The sequence below is a fragment of the Narcine bancroftii genome, chromosome 9, assembly GCF_036971445.1.
Source record: "Narcine bancroftii isolate sNarBan1 chromosome 9, sNarBan1.hap1, whole genome shotgun sequence".
In the NCBI taxonomy this organism is placed as follows: domain Eukaryota; kingdom Metazoa; phylum Chordata; class Chondrichthyes; order Torpediniformes; family Narcinidae; genus Narcine; species Narcine bancroftii.
In genome coordinates, this window is record NC_091477.1 from 9533890 (window position 1) to 9558137 (window position 24248).

Sequence of the window (24248 nt, forward strand, 5' to 3'; positions counted from 1 at the left end):
GAGGGAGAAAGGGAGGGGAGGGAGAAAGGGAGGGGAGGGGAGGGAGAAAGGGAGGGGAGAGGGAGGGAGACGGGAGGGAGGCAGGAGAGGGAGAGTGAGAGGAGGGAGGGAGGGAGAGAGAGAGGGATGGATTGAGGGAGAGGAGAGGAGGGAGAGGCGGGAGGGAGGGAGGGAGAGAGGGGGGAGCGAGGGAGCGAGGGAGAGAGGTGAGGGGGGAGAGAGATTCATTTCCCAGAGGCATTGGGAAGACGCTCGACAGAGGCACGGGGTGATAGCGTCGCGACAGTGGCGTTCAGGCTCGGAGAGAGGAGTTTGAGCTGATATCTGATAGGTTAGTAGCTGTCTGTCAGGTTCCAGTGTCCGGAGAGCCAGTTGTTGGCTCGCATGTGCTGGATTCGTTTCACGGGTGAGGGATAGGGCGAGGGAGGGAGGATCCTGCGGGACTTTCCCACTCGCTTCGGCGTCTGGTCGGGTTCCAGCTGCCAGTGCGAGAGTTTGCACGAATCGCCTCACAGATTAACAACATCACCCCAAGGGCTCGGCGACAAAACCAGCAGCTGATGCAGATTGTCAGACACGGCCGGGACTGAGCTCCACTGAAGCTGAGCCAGGTGCTGGAAACGAGCGGGTGGAAGGAGATTTGCCACCATCCAACAGGACTGGGGGTGGGTGAGGGGGGAGTGGGTGAGTGGTGGGGGGGGAGTGGGTGAGTGGTGGGGGGGGAGTGGGTGAGTGGTGGGGGGGGAGTGGGTGAGTGGTGGGGGGGGAGTGGGTGAGTGGTGGGGGGGAGTGGGTGAGTGGTGGGGGGGGAGTGGGTGAGTGGTGGGGGGGGAGTGGGTGAGTGGTGGGGGGGAGTGGGTGAGTGGTGGGGGGGGAGTGGGTGAGTGGTGGGGGGGGAGTGGGTGAGTGGTGGGGGGGGAGTGGGTGAGTGGTGGGGGGGAGTGGGTGAGTGGTGGGGGGGGAGTGGGTGAGTGGTGGGGGGGGAGTGGGTGAGTGGTGGGGGGGGAGTGGGTGAGTGGTGGGGGGGGAGTGGGTGAGTGGTGGGGGGGGAGTGGGTGAGTGGTGGGGGGGGAGTGGGTGAGTGGTGGGGGGGGAGTGGGTGAGTGGTGGGGGGGGAGTGGGTGAGTGGTGGGGGGGAGTGGGTGAGTGGTGGGGGGGAGTGGGTGAGTGGTGGGGGGGGAGTGGGTGAGTGGTGGGGGGGGAGTGGGTGAGTGGTGGGGGGGGAGTGGGTGAGTGGTGGGGGGGAGTGGGTGAGTGGTGGGGGGAGTGGGTGAGTGGTGGGGGGGAGTGGGTGAGTGGTGGGGGGGAGTGGGTGAGTGGTGGGGGGGAGTGGGTGAGTGGTGGGGGAGGTGGAAGTGGGGGGTGGGGGGAGTGGGGGGTGAGTGGAAGTGTGTTTGGAAACACTCTTATCTGATAGCTGCCCCGCTTTTCTCGTGGCAGGATGTCCCGGGGAGAAATTGTCCAAGTCCCGGACGATGCGCATTTCACCTCGTTCAGAGAGCAGTGCGAAAGGCAGGAAGGCTGGACGGTTCAGTACAGCAAAGGAAGCACCACAGTGTGGAACCGACAACCGGAGGAGAACAAAACCGTGCAGAAGTTGAAGGTAAGGGCGCTGGAGGTGAAATGCCCTGTCACATATCCCGCCGCAGTGTTTGGAAGGGAGTTCTCGCAGGACAGTGGCCAGTACATTTCGCTGCAGCGTCTTTGAGTCGCTGTGTTCCTAGTTCAAGTTTGCCTGCGAGAGGTGGGGAGAAAACCTTGGATGAATTTCTCCGAGGAGGTGCTACTGTGTTATATTTCAGCTCCGAGGTGAGATGAGAGTTTGTTGGCAGATACAAGGCACGGAAAATGCTGAGTTACTGCAGCCAGACTGGTACACCAGCTTCACTAGCAGAAATTAAATGACCACAACGTGCCAAGACAGGGGGGAAATAGAGATAATAAATGTCCAGGGATAACTAAATTATTCACAGTTGAAGTGAGTGTCAGGAAAAGACTGGCGTTTCAGTCGTGGGGCCAACTTTCAGTCGTTTCAGATTATGGTTGGGGGGCTCTAGGGAGATGTACCCGCTTGGTAGCTGTTGGAACAACTTGAACCCAGAGATGCTGGACTTCTGAAGTTAGTGGTGGGACTGGAATCCTCGGCTTCCTTCTTGAGGCAGCATCTCACCTGTGTGACACATTCGCCACTTTCTGCTTGACCTGGGCGATTGATTTTCCAAACCAGGCCCCTGGAGAAGTTCTATCGAGTGGGTTTTGTGTTATTTGGAGTGCAGGAGGTCGCTGGAGCATCTGAGCGAGAAGTGCAATACGGAGAGGCAGAGATAGTGAGAAAGGGGCATCTATCTAGCCAGAGTATGACAGGATGGGTGTCTCGAAGCCGAAGACCTGTTCAAGGTAAGGAGTAAGGGGTTTAAATGGGATTTGTGGAATAAGTTATTTTTCATCCATGGGGTAGCTGAAATTTGGAACACGCTGCATGAGGAGATAGGAGAGTCAAGTCTTCTAGCAATATGTTTGAAGTATTTATCATTTTAAGTGTCATGGGACAGGCCTTTTGCTGGAAATTGGAATTCGTATTGATGAGCATCTGAAGGTTGTCACCACAAAGTGGCTGAAGGGCTTTTTTTTTTCAGTGCTGTGTGATTCTGTGCAAGAATTGTTAAACTCCTCGTCTTTCCCCCGATGTGACTTTAAAATCACCATTCTACGATGCAATAAAACAGGTGTATATTATTCCTGGATTTTTGCCAACATTCTAATGCAGAAACTGGCTATTTCATCAATTATAGTTTGTAATAATGTTTTGAAATCCATTGCTGCTTTGAGATGATATGGAAGATGCAACATAAATGCGAGTGTGCCTTTGAATCAAGAACCCGTTCAGGCAGCATCTCAGGAGAGAGAAGTAAAGTTAATGCTTCAGTTTGTTAGCCTCTTTCAGTTTGTTGTTTGTGAGAGTTTACTGCATTCAAATTAATTACTGCAATCCTGCTGTGCAATAATGACTATACTTGTATATGAAAATAATGCTGGTCTCTTTACTGTGTGAAACAAACTATATTTATTGTTGTGCTTTGTCGAAACTCCATACTTTTCATTTTAAAATCTAGGGTTCACAGAGTTTAAGGCAATTAAAAGTTGCTTTCATCAATAATCAGATGACAAGCTTTTCCTGCAATTTCACTAATTTGTTGTGTTTCCTCAATGTATGTTTGTCATCTCCTTAAAATACTGGTTATCTCATCTCGTCCTTGTGGTAGATATTTTCAACGTCTGGGTCAAAAAAGAAAAACAAACTTCTTTCTCAGGGAAAATTCATTCTGGATTTTTAGGAAAAGATTGCAAGGCATTTCTCGATGATGGTGTGTAAAACCCAGGGTCCCAGGCTCCGAATAATGGCTGATCATCCAGGAGAGAGCTGAGAAAACAAAAATGTCTTCACCCGTGTCCAGAGAATTCATTGCTCAAAAAGACCGCAGGGGCTTAGCCAGTCAGTATATCTATGAAAGAGATCAATAGATTTTTAGACCTGAAGGGAATCAGGATATTGGATTAGTGGGGAGAGTGGCAGAAAATTAAAAGTTAAAATTAGAGAGAGAGAAAAAAACAATGATTTTAATTAATGACAGCTGGAGGGATACAGAAGATGTTTGGAGGGATAAAGGCCAAACACAGACAAATGGGACCAGCTTGTAAACAACTTGGCCAGTGTGGATGACTTGGGCTAAAGGGTCTCTTTCTGGGCACTATAATGGTGGAGAAGATGTGACTGCCAAAATGGTTGACTTGTGCTAATGTTTCTTACGTTTATTTTGTTGATTCAATGCTTGGATTTAATCCATCAGAAGGATCATTGAAAACACTGCCGTATGTTAATCACATATCCTTTTAAGAAAGGATGTGCTGGCATTGGAGAGGGTTCAGAAAAAATTCACTAGAATGATTCTTGGAATGAAGGGATTAGCCTGTGAGGAACGCTTGATGGCTCTTGGACTGTACACCTTGGAGTTCAAAAGAATGAGGGGGAACCTCATTGAATGTTGAAAGGCCTGGACAAGAGTAGATGTGGCAAAATTGTTTCCCTAGGTAGGGGACTGAAGGGCAAGAGGGCACATCTTCAGGACTGAAGGACACCCTTTTTAAACAGAAATGTAAAGGAATTTCTTTCACCAGATAGTAGTTGACCTCTGGAATTTGCTACCATGGGCGACAGTGGTGGCCCAGATGTTGGGTGTATTGAAGACAGAGATTGATAATTCAAGGTATCAAAGGTTATAGGGAGAAGCCAGGAAATGGGGGTGAGTGGGATAATAGATTGGCTCATGATGGAATGGTGGAACGGACTCTTGGCGCTGAATAGCCTACTTCTGCTCCAATATCTTAAGGTCCTACGAACTACCCAACACAGTGCAATTTCTGTTGTAGTTATGAGGTTATGTTCATCTGGACAGTACCATTGTCAAACCATGCAGTGAACCCTATTACATGAAGGATGTAAAATGATTTTAATGATAATGGGTTTCATGTCGCATATTTTAATGGCACTGATTTACCATAGCTTACAAATAAATAAAGTATACACTAACTTGTTTCTTTCAGCACAGTGTGGAGGATTAACTATTAGGCTGAATCAGCTTAAGCCTAAGTCGTCGGGCTCCCGGCAGGAGCAAGGATATCAGGGTCTACAATTCCTTCAATCTCAAAAGTTCAATTGACCTCCCAGCTTCTACTGACCCCCCCTTTCGACCTCCTGGCATTTTTCAAAACCCCTAGGATAGTCCCGTCAACCCCCAGGGGTTGATATCAACCACTTTGGAGACCCCTAATATAAGTTATTTAACATAACAATGTTATTTTATTCTATTCACTGAAGGGTGGGGTGGGGTGGAGGGGGGCAAGGTCATGGGGAACTATAGTAAAGCTCAGCCTAAGGGCCGGGGTGGTAGTTAATCTAATACATACAAAAGATACCTGAGTTACACTGTTAAGTTATTCCATGATTTTCAGGCTCAATTCTAATATTTAAGAAGAATTTGGACAGGTACATGGATGGGAGTGTTAGGAGGGTACAAGTCAATGGGACTAGGCAGAAGATGGCTTGACACAGACTAGAAGGGCTGAAGAGGCCTGTATCTCTGCTGCAATGTTCCATGGTTCTATGCTTCCATGAAGAAACATTGACCATCCTCTCTTTTAAAATGCGGGTCACTTGATGAAGCTCTTTATGATTATTGTAGAGACTAATGCAGCAATCTTTAAAAAAGATGTCTTAATTGTACCTTCTGGGAAACATTATGGACATGAGTCTTGAACAGTCCAAATCCCAAATTTAGTTTGTGAATTTCCTGGCTACTGCCAGGAAATGTATAGCAGTCAAGTGGAAATCCGACTCTCAACTAAATATTACAGGATGGAATATGGAAATGCAGAGTTGTATTTTCCTGGAGAAAATGATGTACAATTTAAGGAGAAAATATGATGCATTTGTTAGAGTGTGACAACTTTATCTGCAAGATATGGGTACACCCCTTCGAAATAGAAGGAAGGTAAAAATCTGCACTAATAGTGGGAAGTGGAATGATTGAGATAAATGAGGTTGGTCGTGATGCAGTTGATGTGCTCTTGTTTTGTATCTTTTCCATTTTAATTTATGTTACCCTGGGTTTATATTTGGTTCCTATAAGGGTCTGTGACTCTATAGATTTTTGGCTTTTTAAATTTGTTTAATTTACATTATTTTTTTCCTTGTGTCATTAGGGTATGGGAAGAAAGGGGGTGGGGGAGAAACAGACTCTGAATGTAACATATCACTGTTGAGAAAAATTGTATTTTTTTTGGATTTGTCTGAGTCTTGGAAAATCAAAAATAGAATATTCAAATAAAAAGATGTCTTAACTTGTGAGGGTGACCAAAACAAGTTGTGAAACTTTTAAAGTAGCCACCTCACAGACCACAAAACAGAAGTGGTATGTGACAGAATATGGATATGTTTTTGGCAGATAAATTAGGGCAGGATTTTTTTTTTCTAGTGTAGGTCACATACAAACACTTTAAAACAGATCTTTCTTAAAATACTGGAGCTCTGCTCATGTTAGACCAGTTGGGGCCAACAGACTTTGCAAAAGCTTTGGAGAGTACCCAAGAGACTTCGCTAATGGATTACAAAAATGCAACAGATTATAGAGCTTGTCAGAGCCGCAGACAGTGTGTGTGTGTGAGAGAGAGAGAGGGGGGCAGAGATCAGTTCTATAGTTTTACAGTCAGCAGGAGCTGGAACAGGACAAGCTGGCAAGCTTGTTGAAAACCCTATTTGGAAGATGGGTTGTGAGTGCTTAGTTCAGCCTGGTCAAAGCCCTTGTGGTTCATGCAAGAGGAGAGGGTTTCACTTGGAATAAGAGAAACAAAAAGGCACTCTGTGGTGACCTGAAAGAATATTGTTACCATCTAGTGAACCCTGAGGGGGAAAGTTTCGACAACAAGACACTGAAGTGGCTGATGGAAGTAAATCAGTTGTGGATATCCTGGAATAACGAATCTCTCTGAAAACCAACAAGAACCTTCTTGAGCGGTAACCATTTACCTTTCAAGCACCAAAGCCTGGTGAACTTTATAAATGTTCATTTCTGTGCACAGTATAAGAATTGCCTGCAACCAGTGAGATTGGACTGTGAACCAAAGAACTTTTTTGAACTTATACACACATTACATACACTTTTGCTTAGAATTAGAAGGGGGTTAAGTTAGGTTAGTTAAATCAATAGTGATAAGTTAAAGTATGATTCTGTTTTCATGTTTAAAGATAATTAAAAGCAACTTTTGTTTAAGTAACCATTTGTCTTGGTGAATATCCATTGCTGCTGGTTTTGGGGTCCTCTGGGCTCGTAACAGGTAACAAGTCATCGCTGACCTCTCATGACGGCCTTCCTCAGAAGCAGCAGTTGAGGAAGCAAAAGAAGGAAGAGGAATAAGGGAGGAATTCAAGGGAAAACATTACTCAGAGTGTGGTTAAAATTTTGCCTTCACCAATATGAAGATTAGTTGAGGGGTGCAGTTTGAATGCATTTTAAGGAAACGTCATAAGCATGCAAAGGAATAAAGATTAGGAGGATCTATTAATGGGAGTAACCTGTGAAGTTTCATGAGCACTTTTGTATACTGATATATATTGCTAGTGGGAAAAGGTCAGCTGAAGTACAAATTCTAACAAAACACAATTGTTGGGATAAATGGCTGATTTCTGGAGCATAGATTCTATTTAGCGAAAAGAGTTGAGTCACAAGACTTGTGCTGTCAATTATATATGATAACATCAGCTACTGAAAGATGACCTGCTCTTCTTTCATCAACATTTATTGCAAGTTTTTATTGTACAATGTTTTAAAATGAACTAAAATAGATTTTAAAGGACCAACTGGCAAAGGAAGGTGAGTGAGTATGTGTGAGCGAGCGAGCAAGAGGAAGAGGATGTGAGAAGAGTAAAGCAAACTGAACCTTGTGGTACAATGTGCTGAAATAAAATGACCTAGAGAGTCCAGTTCCCAGAAAGTTGCCTGGAAAATGTGTTGAAACACGACGCATGGCCAAATGGACTGTGTGGTGTTTCTACTCCCCACAGGCCTTCTCTCGCAGTCAGCTAAATTTAACCTAACACAGACACCTGCCACATGCGTTCGTGTCATCTCCTTTAACTGCCGGTGATCTCATCTAATCCTTGTAATTATTTTTACTTTCTGGGTCAAGAAGTTACGCTGGAATTTTTTAAAAATTGGATTTATCCATCACTATATTTATCCTAGCTTCCAGATTTGAAAGGTCAAGATAGATTTTATAAAGGTATTCCAATTTTTTAAAATGTGTTCTTGTTTATGGGGAAGCTAACTCCACTGTTTATTAATTAGCGATCACAGATAAAAGATAGTTGGCCGAAAATCTAATTGTTTCATTTATAGAATGCACTAAGTGTTGTAGCCTTAATTTGCTTGATGCATGTCTGCTCAAGGCTGTGGTCAAGGAACTCTCACCAGGCTACAGACTGCTGGAAACTGGCTGAAGAGGTACCAGGTGTCAGGACTAGAGGGTGATGAAGGTACTGAAAGGCTCCCAGTTGTATCGTAGGTTCAGGTTTGGAGCTTAGGTTGCCGATAGTTTGGATTGGACTCTGTTATGGCTGCCGAGGCTGCGGCAGACAAAAGGCAATTTCTTGCCATGTGATTCTGTTTTTAATTACATGGCAATAAATTGTATCTTGAATCTTGTTGTTGTAAGCTTAGCATTATATGTTCTTAGTTGAAGCTACATGCTTCCCAAGGTACTTACTCTTTTCAAGGTTCAAGATTATTTTATTGCCATGTAATAAAACAGAAAATGTAATAATACACAAAACTTCCTACTGTATAGCAGACAAAGATTCGCTATCAGCAGAACAATGTGGTCTGGTATAGGGTCGGGACACCAATACCTCTGAGAGTAAAGCCCTCCAAAAGGTAGTGGACACATATCATAGGCAAAACCCTCTCCCCACTATCGAGATCATCTACAAGGAATGCAGTGGCGATCATCAAAAACCCAATGCTCCCAGCACATGCTCTGTTCTCGCTGCTGCCATCAGGAAAGAGGTACAGGTGCCACAAGACTTGCACCACCAGGTTCAGGAACAGCTGCTTCCCCTCCACCATCAGGCTCTTCAACAACAAACTCAATCAGGGGCCCCTTTAAGGACTCTTACTTGTGCACTTCATTGATTTTCTTTTTTGATCTCTCTCTGTATTGCGCAGTCAGTTTGTTTACATTCATTACCTGTTTACAACTTTTTATTTGTTTACATGTGTACACTGTGTTACAGTTTTTTTTGCACTACTAATTAGTGGTAATTCTGCTATGCCTGCAGGTAAAAGAATCATAGGGTTGTATATGATGACATGTATATAATCTGACAATAAATCTGAACATCAGTGCATAGGCGGTCCCTTCATGCATATGTCTCAAGTATCTTTGTGCTACAAAGGTGAAGGGTACTTGGAATTCTGCAACTCACAATTATCTGTTGGAAAATGCAAGAAACTGCTGATACTGGAAATCTAACATCAAAATGGAAAATGCTGAGTATATTCAGTGGATGAGGCAGAATTTCTCTACAGATGCTGCATGCCCTGTGGAGCATCTCCAGCATTTTGTCTTTCTATATCTGTTGCGAAACATACTTCATGATGATCCTCCAGGGTTACTACTCTAATTCTTACCCACCTTCCACCCAAACTCTCCCCAACTTCTGGTCATCATTTTTTTTCCAAAAGGTTTGCTTCCTGAAAATAAATTGGGGATTATGTTAGACAATTTCCAACTGAACTCAAAGATAATTTCAGATTTGCTATATCATGTAGGAAGTTGGAGAAATATTAAATTGACTTTTTTTATTGAATTTAGCATGTTTAATTACATAATAATGCTGACACATTGCATTGGTTCAACTGACCTAAGAATGTTTTGCCACTGATTTTCATTTGTACTCAGCATCTGATACCTCTCATGTCAGTGTCCAACAATAACCAGATTCCAGTTGCCCTGATACCTCTTTTCCATGGTCGCAATGTCCTGGTGAAACAAAATGTCCAAGTGTGAATGCAAAAAATTAATTTGCAATGACATGTTGCAATTCATGGTTTTGTAGGCTTGAAACATATTTAAAAATATGACAGGAAATCACAAAAAAATCAATTATTTTTTTAACAACTACGTGATAGGAAGGTTTTATGGTGATTTTCACGATCAGCAACAAAAACTCCATAAAATGCACCCAAAAGTGTTCAGGAAACAATAAATATCTTCGTTGTCCACCACCAGGCACGCACATCTTCCTCTCCTCTTCCCTTGGACATCTTGATTCATTCTTCCCTCTTTTAACAATGCTCGCCTTCACACAGGAACTGCCCTCCCACCATCCAGGAAATCCAGACAGCCCAGGACGAAACAATGATTGGCTTCTTATGTATTCCATTCAGTGCTCACATAAAGTCTCCTTGACAGTGGGGACGAAAAAAAAACAAACAAATGCTGGAGGAACTCAGCCAGTCTTGCAGCATCCATAGGAGGTAAAGATACTGTATATAACTGACATTTTGGGCCTGAGCCCTTCTTCAAGACATAAAAAAAGAGCAGACAGGCATCTGAATTAAAGACTAGAGATTAAGGGGAAATAATGGCAGGAAGGAATCCAGACCATCAGACAAAAGGTATTAATTTGATATGATAAGTGGAAAGGTGAAAATTGATTTTGTCTCTATGAAAGGAAACAGGGAAAAGGGAAAGAGAGAGGCAAATCTAGGAGAAAGGTGAGGGGGGAAGAAAATGGGGGTGGGGGAGGTTGGGTTAATGGAAACTGGAGAAGTTGATGTTAATGCCATCTGGTTGGAGGATGCCCAGATGGAAGATGAGGTTTTGTTTCTCCAATTTGGAGGTGGTCTCAGTCTGGCAGTGCACGAGACCATGGGCAGACATGTCAGCAAGTGAATGGGACAGGGAACTGGAATGGGTGGGGTGACCAAGTGCAGATTGGGTAGTGTGTTGCAGAAGATCTCTTTTCATTCCACAACACAACTTAAGCCTATCACTTCTCCATTCCACTCTAACACTGTCTTTATGCACTGTTCAATGAATCTCAATGCAAGCATCTCATCTACTGACCAAGTAGATATAGCCCTTGGGACCAGCAATGTATTCCAAAATTTCAAATGATAAGCCTTTCTGGATCTTCAACCTGTAATGTTAACTCTGTTTTACTTTCTCCATAGAAGCAGCCTGTCCAAGTAAGCATTGTTCTATTGAGATTTCCACCAACTATAACAACCGTATATTGTAGGTGGTTGTAGGTTTTAAAAACAAGAGATTGTCGTAGGTTTCAAAAAGGTTGTCGAAGGTTATAAAAGGATGCAGAGTTGGGCAGAAAAGTGGCAGATAGAGTTCAATCCTGATAAGTGTGAGGTGATGCATTTTGGAAGGACAAACCAGAAGGCTAAGTTCAGGGTTAATGGTCAGTTACTTAGGAGTGTGGATCCAAATCTATACATCCCTCAAGGTTACCGCACAGGTTGATAGGATAGTTAAGAATGCTTATGGGATGTTGGGCTTCATTAATAGGGTGATTGAGTTCAAGAGTCAAGAGGTCATGTTGCAACTCTACAAATTCTGGTGAGACTACACTTGGAGTATTGTGTTCATTTCTTGGTCACCTCATTATAGGAAGGATGTGGAAGCTATGGAGAGGGTGCAGAGGAGATTTACCAAAATGTTTCCTGGATTGGAAAATAATTATTATGAAGCAAGATTAGCAGAGCTGGGACTTTTCTCTTTTGAGTGTAGAAGGATGAGGGGAGACTTAATAGAGAAGCATAGATAGGGTCGACAGTCAGCACCTTTCTCTCAGGGCAGGAATAGCAAACTCCAGAGGATGTGTACAAAGTGAAGGAGGGTGGTTTAGGGGTATATCAGGCGTAAGTTTTTGACAGAAGGTTGTGGGTGCCTGGAATGCCTTGCCAGGGATGGTGGTGGAGGCTGAAATATTAGGGGCATTTAAGAGACTCTAGGCAGACACATGGATGGAAGAAAAATAGAGGGTTACAGGGCAGGAAGGATTGGTATTTTTTTGTTTGACTATTTTTTTTCATTTTCTATAAATGCATTCATACAATTTTTAATATATGTCAAATATATTAAGGAATTATATGGGTTGGCACAACATTGAGGGCTGAAGGGCCTGTACTGTGCTGTATTGTTCTATTGTCTATGTACTAGCACCATGAAGTAAAACCCATGTTATCCAGAATTCAACCAACAGGCAAAATTATTGCAGAAAATAAATAGGTAAAAAATCCATAAGTTTAAAATGGGCACGTCTTGCCGATAGTTCACCAGTCACATAGCACGGTGTCTCAAACAACAAGAAAATTTACTTATCCGGCATCTACCAATCATCAAAGGTGCCAGATACTGGGGGTTTTACTGCAGTTAATTTCCTCTCTCTATTCATACCTTCTGTTTACACCACCTCCAGACTACTAGCTGTGACTAACCAGCTTCAACTACTCTTTATCATTGAACACCACCACATCCTCCATCAGTGGTTCTCAACCTTTTTTTATCCCCCCCACTCACATACCACTTTAAGTAATCCCAGGATTACTTAAAGTGGTATGTGTGTGGTGGAAAAAAAGGCTGGGAACCTCTGTAAAATCATTCAATCACTCCTGGTTTCCATCCTGTTAGATTCTCCCAGCCCCTCTCCCTTCTCTGCAAGAGAGAATATGTTTGGATTCCAATGCTTTTAAAGTCTTTGATCTGAAATGTTCTCACTTTCTCTCTCCAAAGCTTCTGATTAACTTGTTCCATGTTTCTAATATATATTTTTTTCCATGGTAAAGGATTCAACTGGATGTGCAAAACAGATGAATTTTCTACTTTGTTTTTATGAATTTATTATGGGTTGTGGATGTTGCTAACAAGATGAGCATTTTAGCCTCTGAACCAAGTGTCATGCTTAGTCATTTCAACCTCATTTTTGGGTGTAAGCTCCTCGGAGGCCAGATCTGGCATGGATGGCTGATGTCATTTCCTGAACAGGATTTCCTCTGGTATGCTGTGTGATATGCTGAGTTTCTCCAGCTCATTTGTGTCTGACATACAACCCCAGCATTTAAAAATTGTCTTTTTTAACTTAGTGGTTAACCACTGTTATGCTATGATTGGCTGATGCCGGCTCTACACGGCTCCTGAGACCAATCCTACCCATAGTTCTTTGCATGTTCCCCATTTCACTCCGCCTTGATCAGTCCATGAGGTTGATGGCTGTTCCATTCTGTAGTTAATAAAAGCCAATCAGTCTTCTGTGATTATTGATGGAGCATCACTTAATTAAAAAAGATGTACCTTCTCCCAAAATAAAATCCACTGTTTTTGTCATAACCATTGGTAACACTTTCTGGACTTTTTATGGCAAGTGTATTTATTTATTTTCAATCCAGAAGCTACAATAAAACTGAAACTTACTCCAGATCAATCGTCCGCAAACTGAGCTTCACAAATATTGAAGCTTGGGTCATCGTTTTGAGTTCTGGTGCTTTGTTTTGTTTGTGTACATTTGAAAAAGTTACTTGTTGCTCATACCAGCTGATCAAAACCTTTATTTTGTGAAGTTTTGATTGAGTGAATTGTTCAACACTTTGGACTCTGGCCATTTTTAGCCTTTCATAATATATGGGTCCATGGCTAAACTCCAGTACGAAGCAGCTGGTGGTTGGGTACAAAACCAGTTCCAGAAAACAGGGACACAGGGGTCTATGCACTTGTTGGTAATCCCTGAAAGCAGGGACATGGAGTCCAAAGGATTAAGAATAAAATCAGCTGCTGTATGTACAATATACCTGAAGGATTCTGAGGAGGGAGCTGAGATTTTCAGGAAAAGCTTTGTATTGTTAAACATGTTCTAACTTACTTTGTAAATTAAAAATATAGGCAAAATACAATGGGAAGTTTTGATTATAACCCAGTGTGAAAATAGCCTCCTACAACTAAACAATCCAACAAATTTAGTGGACACATTATGCATTTTATTGTGCAACTGTTCATTATGCAGGAGATCAGTGACATCACATTCCACACTGAGGTCGTGAATAAATGCAAACCATTAATATGGTCTCATGCATGCAAAAATAAAAGTCCAGCCAAAATGGGTCAAAGGGAAGTTCTGTAGAGCAGCAATTCTCAATTATTGTTGGCTATGGACCACTTCGGACTCTGCTCAAGATTCCCAGTGAAGCTGTCGTTCAGCTAGTTTGTTTTGTACTTTTTTTTCCTACTGACTACTACATACATAAAACATGCAAAACATTTTATGATTTCAGTCTGTGCCCCCACCCCCCACCCCCTTAAATGTACTGTGCCCCCAGGGGCCCTGTATGGCTCAATTGACAATGGCTGCAATGGAGAACCACTGCCAAAAATCTCCTCATGAGCCATCTTGCCTCCTACTCCCACACCAACACCTTGAAACACATTGGAAAACGTGTAGAAGTCATTAAAAACCTTTGCCAACCTGTCAAACACCTGTCTGCAAAATCTGGGATGGGTTATCAGGATCAGTGGACTGAGGCTTGTCCAGCACACATGACAGACATACTCTTCACCACTTCACCTCAATAAGGCCACAAGTCTAGTCAGGACATTGGTGATGAGTGAGAACAATCACCAAATAGAATAGCGTTTCTCTCATTAAGAATGGAAAGAAACCTCTTCCATTTACCACCAGCCTTCCAGAAATGATTGTGGTCCATTTTCATATGATCAAAGAGGAAGTTGAAACGTAGATAGGTTTGTATGCAAAATAATGAAATCCAAGTTGGTTTGGGAAAATCTGTTCATCCTTGCATGTCATTGTTTCATTAACTCTTCCATTATCATGACTCTTTCTGGACCAATGCCTTTAATTGGCAGAAATTAACAACTATCTGGAAATTCTAAGTTTTATCTGTGCTGATATTTGTCAAAAATATGATTGGGAATAAGGTGCCCCAAATTGATGTCCATTCCATACGCGTACTACTCTGCGTACCGTGTTTCTTCATTTAGTATGGGGCAATAAGGACAAAAGCTCTGGCGTTAGTTGTTTTTAAAACTTCAACAATAAAACCAAATAGGATGGATTCCCTCTGTTGGAATATCCTACACAATTAGCTGAATGATCTCCTTTCATAGAGATACGTTCTGAGATACTATTCTAATTGATTGTGTGTGAAAAGATCAGAAATTCATTTGGTTTACAGAAGATTTTTCTGATTCCAGGGACTGCTAAAATTATTTAATATTCAGACACCACCTGCAATTAAAATGAAGTTGATACCAGCTGCTTCAGCAACACCTGTTTGGATTTGTATAAATTTTCTTTTGTTATATTGCTTTTTAGTGACGATATTCTATTTTTGTCAGATGACTTGTTTTGCCTCTAATTGGAATTGATGCCAAATTCAGCCTGACAACTCATAATTTACAGCCTGCTCCTATCCCTTGAAACTGATCCAATATTAGTCAATAGTTGGTGGTGAGACTGTGAGTCTGTGTGTGCCTTTGCAACAGGATGCCTATGCATGCCAATGTTGTCAGTTTTGACAATGAACAATAAGGATGGAACTTGATATCCATTATTACTACATCTATAATGTCATTTAACCTCTGCACTGTGTGCCTGATGAGCTGAATATTCAAAACAATCTAATGGCACTGGAGAATGGTTCCAGATCCAACAATCTGGAATCTGTTCATGTTGTGCAATTTAAAAGCATAAAAAAATGCTCTTAAATTTAAATTTTTAGACAGTAACAGGGCCTTCCACCCCACGAGCACGTTCCGCTCAATTACTTAATTGACCGCAACCCTGGTACATTTTGAAGGGAGGAAATTGGAGCCCCCGGAGGAAACCCACGTAGACACGGGGTGAACGTACAAACTCCATGTAAACAGCGCCTGATTCAAACCCGTGTCATTGGTGCTGAAGAGCATTGCACTAACCGCTACGCTACACATGCTGCCTTTTATGTGAATGAAATATTTTACCAAAAAGTGAAATTTGTAATTTTAAGGAGTACATAATGGACCAGAACATGCTGAATAATGTGGCAGAATGCCCAGCGATTTCTGCTGAGATATTGGGTACCACAGTGACATAGCTTGGAGTTGGTGCTTCATAGATCCAGTGACCCAGATTCAATCCTAATTGCTAGTGCTGGCCATGTGGAGTTTGCAGGATTTCCAGGTGGTTCAGTAATGCAAAACATTTGTGTGTGTCTGCATCTATCCTGATTACTCATGCCCAGGCCTAAGATAACATTGACATAGCCCAGGCATGCTTAGACTGACCAAAAACAGCTTTCTTTGTGGGCAATATACTAACAGAATTAAAATGTGACAGGAAATCACAAAAGTAGGTTATATCTAAAAAACAATACATTATAGGAAAATTTTAAGATGATTTGCATGAGTCCAAAATCCATAAAATACACTCAATAATCTTCAAGAAGCAACATTTTCATTGACCAGTGTAGTCAGTATAGATTCAGTGTGCAGAAAGGCCTGTTTCCACACGCAATGACTTCTGCATTATAAATCAATGATTTGCATTATTACGATGCTTATTTTACAACATTGACCTGTGCTCTCCCACTCCCCATAACTAAATTAAAGATCTAAAGAAAGTTGTATCCAGTTATTATTAATACAAGTGATCACAGTTAATAACTGCCAATCTTATTCATTTTTTTTTGTTGCAGTGAGTAAGGCATGATGGTGAGTAATCAATTCTCAGTACTCAGTGACCAAGTTTTTACTTCCTCTAACATCACTCAACAACTGATTGGTTTAACATCTGATTGGCGGATCACACCTCTGGCTCTCTTGCAGCCTGTTCTCACCCTAACCCTGTTGTGTGTATAGGCACGAGCACACACAAGTATATTTCTTTTGTCTGACAGCAGTTAAGAACTAGCTCTGTATCATTGTTTTCAGCTGATACAAATCAGTCCTTGTAATACCTGAGTGTGCTCAAGTGAATGGGCAGCAGTAGGTTCTCCATTTCTGCACTTTCATTGAAATAATTCTCAGATATTTGTGAGCTGCTCTTAATTTTAGTCATTGGGAGTTCATGCCTTGTACAAACAGTAATATATTTCCTGAAATGTATTGTTGGACATGTATTGTTTCATGCTGGACAAACTGTACCACGCTCACACTTCCAGTGTTGAATGCTCTTTTCCAATGTACAAAGTGGAAGAAGGAAGCATTCACTTTGTATGTTGTATTCAGTTGTCTTGCTGGCAAAGAACTGAACAGAGTGAACAATGCCTCACTTTTTACATTATTCACAAATGGCAGATAATTAACTCAATACACGGGAACATTTTCCCTGCAATGTTTAGGTGTCAGTATGTGCTAGAATCTTATGTTGTGCATTTTTTTTCCTGTGACCAAAGTATGTGCGCACTGAGCACTTGAGCAAATGTAAACTTGAAATGGGTACAAGCTCATTTGGCACTCCCTTTCTCTAATGGCCAATAAAAATGTATTGGCATGTTTAAATATTAATACAAAGAGGATTGCATCCTATGAAGTAACACATTGAGTTAAGATTTTTTAATACTTTGAACAAGTTGGTACGGCTTGTTGTTCCATTTTGTGTGAACATTAATTTCCTTTATGCGCTGGCTGCAAAGCCTGTGCACACGCGCACAGCTTAGAGGGCATCAGGGGCACATTTCGGGCCACAAATGTGACAGGTAGGAAACCTGTGCAGACATGGGGAGAACGTACAAACTCCGTAGAGACAGCACTGGATGAAACCTGGGTCTCTGGGTCTGTAAAGGTGTTACGCTAATATCTGCTCAGCTCCTGGTTGCGTCAGATTTTTGTTGGCTGAATTTAGGTGTAAGAGTCTTCTGTTATGTAGATCCGAAGGATTTCATTCTAACAATTAACAGGATAGATTAAGAGTTATCTACCTCAATGATCTGGATGAAAATGTGATAAATTGAATCAGCAGATTTGCAGAAGTCACTGAAACTGGGGATATAATGGACACTGAAGAAAGCTCTCAAAGGTTGCGGTGGGATCTGGACCAACTGGAAAATTGAGCTGCAAAGTGGCAAATGGAATTTAATGAGGACAAGTGTGAGATGCTACACTTTTGTGAGGAAAAACCAGGAGAGAAATTATGGAAACTAGCAGGGAAGTGCAGAGTGATACAGAACAGAGATATACAGGAATACAGATACATAATTCCTTGAAAGTGGCATCACGGGTCGATAGAGCTAGAAAGAGAGCTTTTGGAACACTAGCCTTCATAATTCAAAATATTGAATACAGAGTTGGGATGTAATGTTTAAATTGTGTAAGATATTGGAGAGGCTAAATTTGGAGTATGATGTGCCATGTTGGACACCAACCTACCATTAAGATTGAAAGAGTGCAGAGAAAATTTACAAGGATATTGCCATTCCTTGAGGAGCTGAGTTATAGGGAAAGGTTGAAGATGTTGGCTCTTTATTCCTAGGTGCATGTGAAAATGAGGAGAGATTTGATAGAGGTATACAAAGCTATGAGAGGTATGGATAGGATTCATTCAAACTAGCTATTTCCATTCAGCTTGGATGAGATAAGAATGAGAAGACATGGGTTAAATGTTGAAGGGGAGCATTGGGGAAGTTCTTCATTCAGAGGGTGGTGAGAGCATGAAACGAGCTGTCAGCTGAGGTTGTGCCTCTAGTTTGATTTCACCATCTAAGAGGTTTAGACCGGTACGTGGGAGAGGTATGGACAGCTATGGTGCGGGTGCAGATCGATGAGACTAGGTGGAATAAATATTTTGGTGCAGTCTAGATGGGTTGAAGGGCCTGTTTCTGTGCTGTAGTGTTCCATTTTGTGTGCACATTAAGTTCCTTTGTGTGCAGGCTGCAAAATGTGTGCATGTGCACAGCTTAGAGGGAACCGTGGGCACAACTAACATTCCACAGACACTTACACCAATCCATGTAACAAAGTTTGTATCAATTGCCAAATAATCAGGGAAATACAAGAACAGCAGTTGCTGGAATCTTGAGAATAATAACTGTTTTGGATTCCCTTTGGTTTGTGGGAAGTGGCAAACCATCCCATGTGTTCAAACAAATAGAGCAGGACCTAAACAACTTCTAACCCAGAGGGAAGACTGCTGACAAGCAGGGCACATCTTTTACTGGTATTTTAATAACTGTGATTTATTCAGCCTATGATTTCAATTAACAGTAATCCATCGCTGACCTCATTTTTATTTCACTTCATTTCTACTTAACCTTGTTAAGAATATAAATGTGATCTCGTAGGGTTTATTGTTACAATACTCAGTTTCAGCAAGTGAATTGACTACGATCAGCTTACCAGCTCCATGCATAAAGTGAGCTTTGTTCTCTTGGAGGCTTTCTTTGGCTTTTGATATATACAAGTGAAGTCCACAAAAGGGCAGGAGATATTCTGAAGGTCATGGAGCATCCTTAGGAAGTAAAAGGCAGTTGGCGTTTCGGGCCTGAACTCTCTCCTGTGGAATGGCTCAAACCTGGTGTCCATTGCCTTCTGCTTCCTACACTGCAGGCTCTGTGGTTGAAGTAAAAACTCAATGCTGGAGAAACTCAGCTGGTCAAACAGTGTACTTTATATAGCAAAGATAAATAAGCAATGTCCTGGCTTGAGCCCTTCATCAAGGTATGAGAAAATGTAGGCAGGTGCCTGAACAAAATAGTGGTGGCAGGGAGGGGCATAGGAGAGGAACACAGTCCCACAGGCAGTAGGTAATAGGTGGATAAGAGAGGGGGGGGCACACACCAGCAAGTACGAGGAGGAGGGATAGCTCTGTGAATGGAGAGGGAGAGCTGGATGAAAAAAGTCAAAGGAAAAGGGAAGGGATGGAGAGTGGCGAGTAGGCTAACAGAAACCGGAGAAGTTAATGTTAATGCCATCTGGTTGGAGAATGTCCAGACAGAAGATAGTTTTGCTCTTCCAATTTATGGGTGATCTTGGTGGGACAGTACATGAGGTCATGGATAGACATGTCAGCATGGGTGTGGGGTGCAGAATTGAAGTGGTTGGCCTCTAGGAGTTCCCTGTCACTGAAGGGCTCAAGCCCAAAATGTTGGTTATGTATCTTTATCTTTGCTGTTTGACCTGCTGAGTTTCTCTAGCATTGTGTTTTTAACTACTTTCTACCGTTCTATGTCCAGCAGCACCTCTGGGAACTGAGTTATCATTATTGGGCTAAATTCATCAGAACTGGGAAGGAGAGAGAACAAATTGCTTTTAATCTGCGCAGAGGATGGTAGAGGATTCAATGGGTCACAGGGAATCCCTATGATAGGTTGAGACCTTGATGATAACTTGAAGAAAGCTGATAGATCAATGAGGTTTTATTTGTGTAATCAGATAAAAAAATAAACGAATGATTTTTTTTTAAAACAAGGGAGCATGTAAAAAAAAAACACCAAATGGTAATCAGAGCATGAGGAATGCCTGACATTATTTTGTCACTAATATAGATGAATGGGATTAGAAGAGGTGACCACAGCTGTCATTATAGATAAGGTGGACTGAAGGGCCTGTTTCTCATCTGTATGACTTAATGACTCAGGTTAAGGAGTAAGGTATATCAGAATAGACATGTGCTGATGCAAGAAAAGAAGAAGTGTGATCCCTGCAATGGCTGCAGATTAAGGGCACTCACACAAATTTCAAATACTAACTTAGACAAATAGAGCCGAGTACAAACCCAGCAAACACCAAATTCTGGAATCTGGATTATATAGGAAAATTAATTGCTGGAGAATCTCAGTAGGTCGAACAATCTCTGTAAGGAGGAAAGGAATTACTGATGCTTCAGAATGAATCAACATCAGGACAAAGGGTGGAGAGGAAGGTAGCCAGCATAATGATGAGTTGATCTCATCAGCCACAGTGAGGAGTCACACTGCAGAGAAGAGGTGAAAAATCTCATGATATGGTGTGAGAATAACAACCTGAGTCTCAATGGGGATAAAATGAAGGAGATGATTGTAGACCTCCGGAGGAACAGGGATGACGATCAATGAGGACTACACATTAGGAGCCCGGTAGTGGAGAGAGAATAGAATGCAGAAAGTTCCTTGGAGTCCTCTTAAATAGTGACCTATCCTGGACAGACTTCTCCTCACTTGTCAGGAAGGTGCAACTATGACTGCACTTCCTGAGAAGACTGAGGTGGGCAAGGCTACTGGCCACCATGCTGTCAACCTTCTATAAGTGCTCTATCGAGACCATCCTGGCCGGCTGCATCACAGTGTGGTACAGTTGCTGTAGAGAAATGGATTTGAGGTCAATCCACAGGACCATAAGAGCACCAGAGCGAAGCACTGTGGTCTCCCTCCCCCATCGAGATGATCTACCAGGATCATTGTTTGAAGAAGGCTTGCAAAATCATTGAGAACTCCTTTAACCCCACACACAGCATCTGTGAGCTACTCCCATCAGGAAAGAGATACAGGGACGTCCGAGCCAGAATGATCAGGCTGAGAAACTTCCCACTGGTAGTGTGACAGCTGAACACTAAGACTAAAGAAAGCTGAGATGTCGTCATGAAAGGTTGTGCAATAATTAGTGCTGCCACTCCACAAATCCTGACCTGGTGTCCTGTTTTCATAGAGTTTGTATATTTTCTCTGCAAATGTTTTAGATTTTGTTGGGTGCTCTGATCTTTTTTCCCCTCCACATCCTAAAGATGAGTGGTGGTGTTGTAAAAATATATAGTATAATATGAGGAGTGAAGATGAGACACCTGGTTAGTCATTTTCCAAGTTCAGGATGGGTCAGCACAGGTTTGAAATCAGAGGGAATAAATTTAACAGGAAATCTAAGTGTTGTTCTTAATATAGGGAGTGTTGAATATGTGGAACAAGCTGCCGGAAGTATATGCTATTACAATGTAAAGTAGGCATTTGGTCAGGAGCTTCAGTAGAGCGGGATATGGGCCTAATGTGGAGATATGGAATTAGTGTCAGCAGGCATAGTACTCAGCATGGATGAGGTGAGCTGCATGGGCTACTTTCTCTGCTCTACTTTTCCATGATTTTATGTGCTGGTTAAATTTAAATTTGGACATGCAGCACGGTAACAGGCCATTGTGGCCCACAAGCCCGTGCCACTCAATTTCATCCAAATGACCCACAAGCACAGTACATTTTCTTTGAAGGGCGGGAGAAAACCGGTGTATCCACAGGAAACTCGTACTGACACAGGTAAAACGTGCACATTCATGACAGAGAGCGCTGGATTCAAACTGGGGCCACTGGTGCTGTAACAGCGTTCGATAATCGCGACATTAACTATGCCAAGTATTAAAATCGTGTGGATATTGTAAATTATAAATAGTTGAGTGACAAGGGGATAAACATGAATTTGATCAGCATTAGAGATAATAAGTTGGAAGACAGTCGGGAAATAACAAAAAGGCACTGGTGAGACTGATAAGAGAGAGATAGCAAGAGCAGAATTTGACTCCTGTATCATATTAAGTAAGCCAATGAATTTTGAAGGGGCAGCACTGTATATGGACAACATCTTTCTGTATTTATATCAGAACTATGCAAATTATAGCCATTGTTGGTCAGCTGGCAATCCACATCTTTTATTCCCTCAGCAAGTCTGAGCATCTTAAAGGTGACATTAGGCTAAATGTCAGAACAGTGGATTTTGTGACCAGCCAAGAATGAAGAAGCTATCTTTATGACTGATATAATAGAACACCTTGTCTGCACAAGGATTTTGACGGTGGCACAGTTGACTGCATCAGCAAAAAAAAGGTCTGTTTCACATGGCTCTCTAATCTGTGGTAAATGAGTTTATTCTAATAATAGCATTTAGCAAGGAAGAAATTACTGCACTGGGACTCCAATGTATAATAGATGGAACAGCTTTTGTAATTGCTTTTGATAATTGCTCCCTTGCCTGAGGGTGTGGGAAGGACCAGGGCCAATTGTGGGAAACCTGCCTTAAACTGACTTATCCAAAGTGATCAGCCTTCTTCACCTCTATCTGCAATAGCACTGAAGATTTGAGTTTGAGATTGGAGATATCAGGGAGGCCAGAAGGTATCCAGGCACATTCATCCACCCCTTGCCAGTCTTCAGTCTTTATTCCCTTGCCTTCCTGTTCTTTGCTTATTCCTTGAAGAAGGGCTCAGGCCCAAAAATGTCAGTAATGTAGCTTTACCTCCTATGGACGCTGTGAGTCCTGCTGAGTTCCACAAGCATTTCTGAATGTTTTTACAGCAATCACAGCGTCTGCAGATTTTTATGTTTCACTTCATTTAAATTGAGGCCTCACTTAACATCAACACAAAGCCAAAATGTTGTTTGGTTCAGGTGTGAAACCATCTCTGTCCAGTCTGTGTAACTTCGAATAAAGATAGAAGATGCTGGACACTCATTATCTGTAGAACCAGAAACAGGGTTAATATTTTATTCCCAGTATTTGCAAAGTTTTTGATTTTCAATTCAGATTTATTGTCAGATTACGTACATGACATCACATTTACGGTCAAAATTGGAGTCCCATAAATGATCAAATACTCAACTACAGTGGTGCAGTTAATACATGTAGAGAGAGAAATAAAGATATCTATATATCTATTTCACATTGGGAGTTGTATATATTAATTTCACTGGAATGAAGGTTAAATAATTGGAAGTTAAACCTTCCACAACACTTACACTCAGTGTAAGCCTTCTCATCTTTTTTTTTCTCCCTACTTCTTCTCTCAGTTAATTTAATTGAGAGAAGCAACACAATAATGGGCCCTTCTGGCCCACGAGCTTGTGCTCCCCAAATAATCCAATTAACCTACAAACCCGTATATATTGTGGAGGGTGGAGGAAACCAGAGCACCCAGAGGAAACCCATGCAGATCACAGGGAGAGAGTAAAAACTCCTAACAGACAGTGTTGGATTTGAACCCAGGTTCGAATAATGTGTAATAATGTGCCGCTAACCATTACACTAGGCACAGTGCCTATTGAACTCAAGGTATATGTCATGATCATATTGAATAGTTTTTTTTCTTTGGCTTGGCTTCGCGGACGAAGATTTATGGAGGGGGTAAAAAGTCCACGTCAGCTGCAGGCTCGTTTGTGGCTGACCAGTCCGATGCGGGACAGGCAGACACGATTGCAGCGGTTGCAAGGGAAAATTGGTTGGTTGGGGTTGGGTGTTGGGTTTTTCCTCCTTTGCCTTTTGTCAGTGAGGTGGGCTCTGCGGTCTTCTTCAAAGGAGGCTGCTGCCCGCCAAACTGTGAGGCGCCAAGATGCACGGTTTGAGGCGTTATCAGCCCACTGGCGGTGGTCAATGTGGCAGGCACCAAGAGATTTCTTTAGGCAGTCCTTGTACCTTTTCTTTGGTGCACCTCTGTCACGGTGGCCAGTGGAGAGCTCGCCATATAATACGATCTTGGGAAGGCGATGGTCCTCCATTCTGGAGACGTGACCCATCCAGCGCAGCTGGATCTTCAGCAGCGTGGACTCGATGCTGTCGACCTCTGCCATCTCGAGTACCTCGACGTTAGGGGTGTGAGCGCTCCAATGGATGTTGAGGATGGAGCGGAGACAACGCTGGTGGAAGCGTTCTAGGAGCCGTAGGTGGTGCCGGTAGAGGACCCATGA

At 42.4% G+C, this 24248-nt stretch overlaps 1 protein-coding gene across 2 annotated transcripts in view; it reads left to right on the top strand.

Moving 5' to 3' along the window:
• Positions 1-217: 217 nt before the first annotated feature.
• Positions 218-24248, top strand: part of LOC138743170 (START domain-containing protein 10-like) — an 84670-nt gene continuing 60639 nt past the window's right edge. The window contains exons 1-2 of one of the 2 annotated variants that reach the window (XM_069898076.1): positions 218-665; positions 1441-1603. In XM_069898076.1, the coding sequence (XP_069754177.1) occupies positions 1442-1603 (162 nt within the window). In that variant the 5' untranslated portion in view covers positions 218-665; position 1441. The remainder of the gene's footprint in view (positions 666-1440; positions 1604-24248) is intronic. The other variant, XM_069898077.1, reaches the window with a different exon arrangement.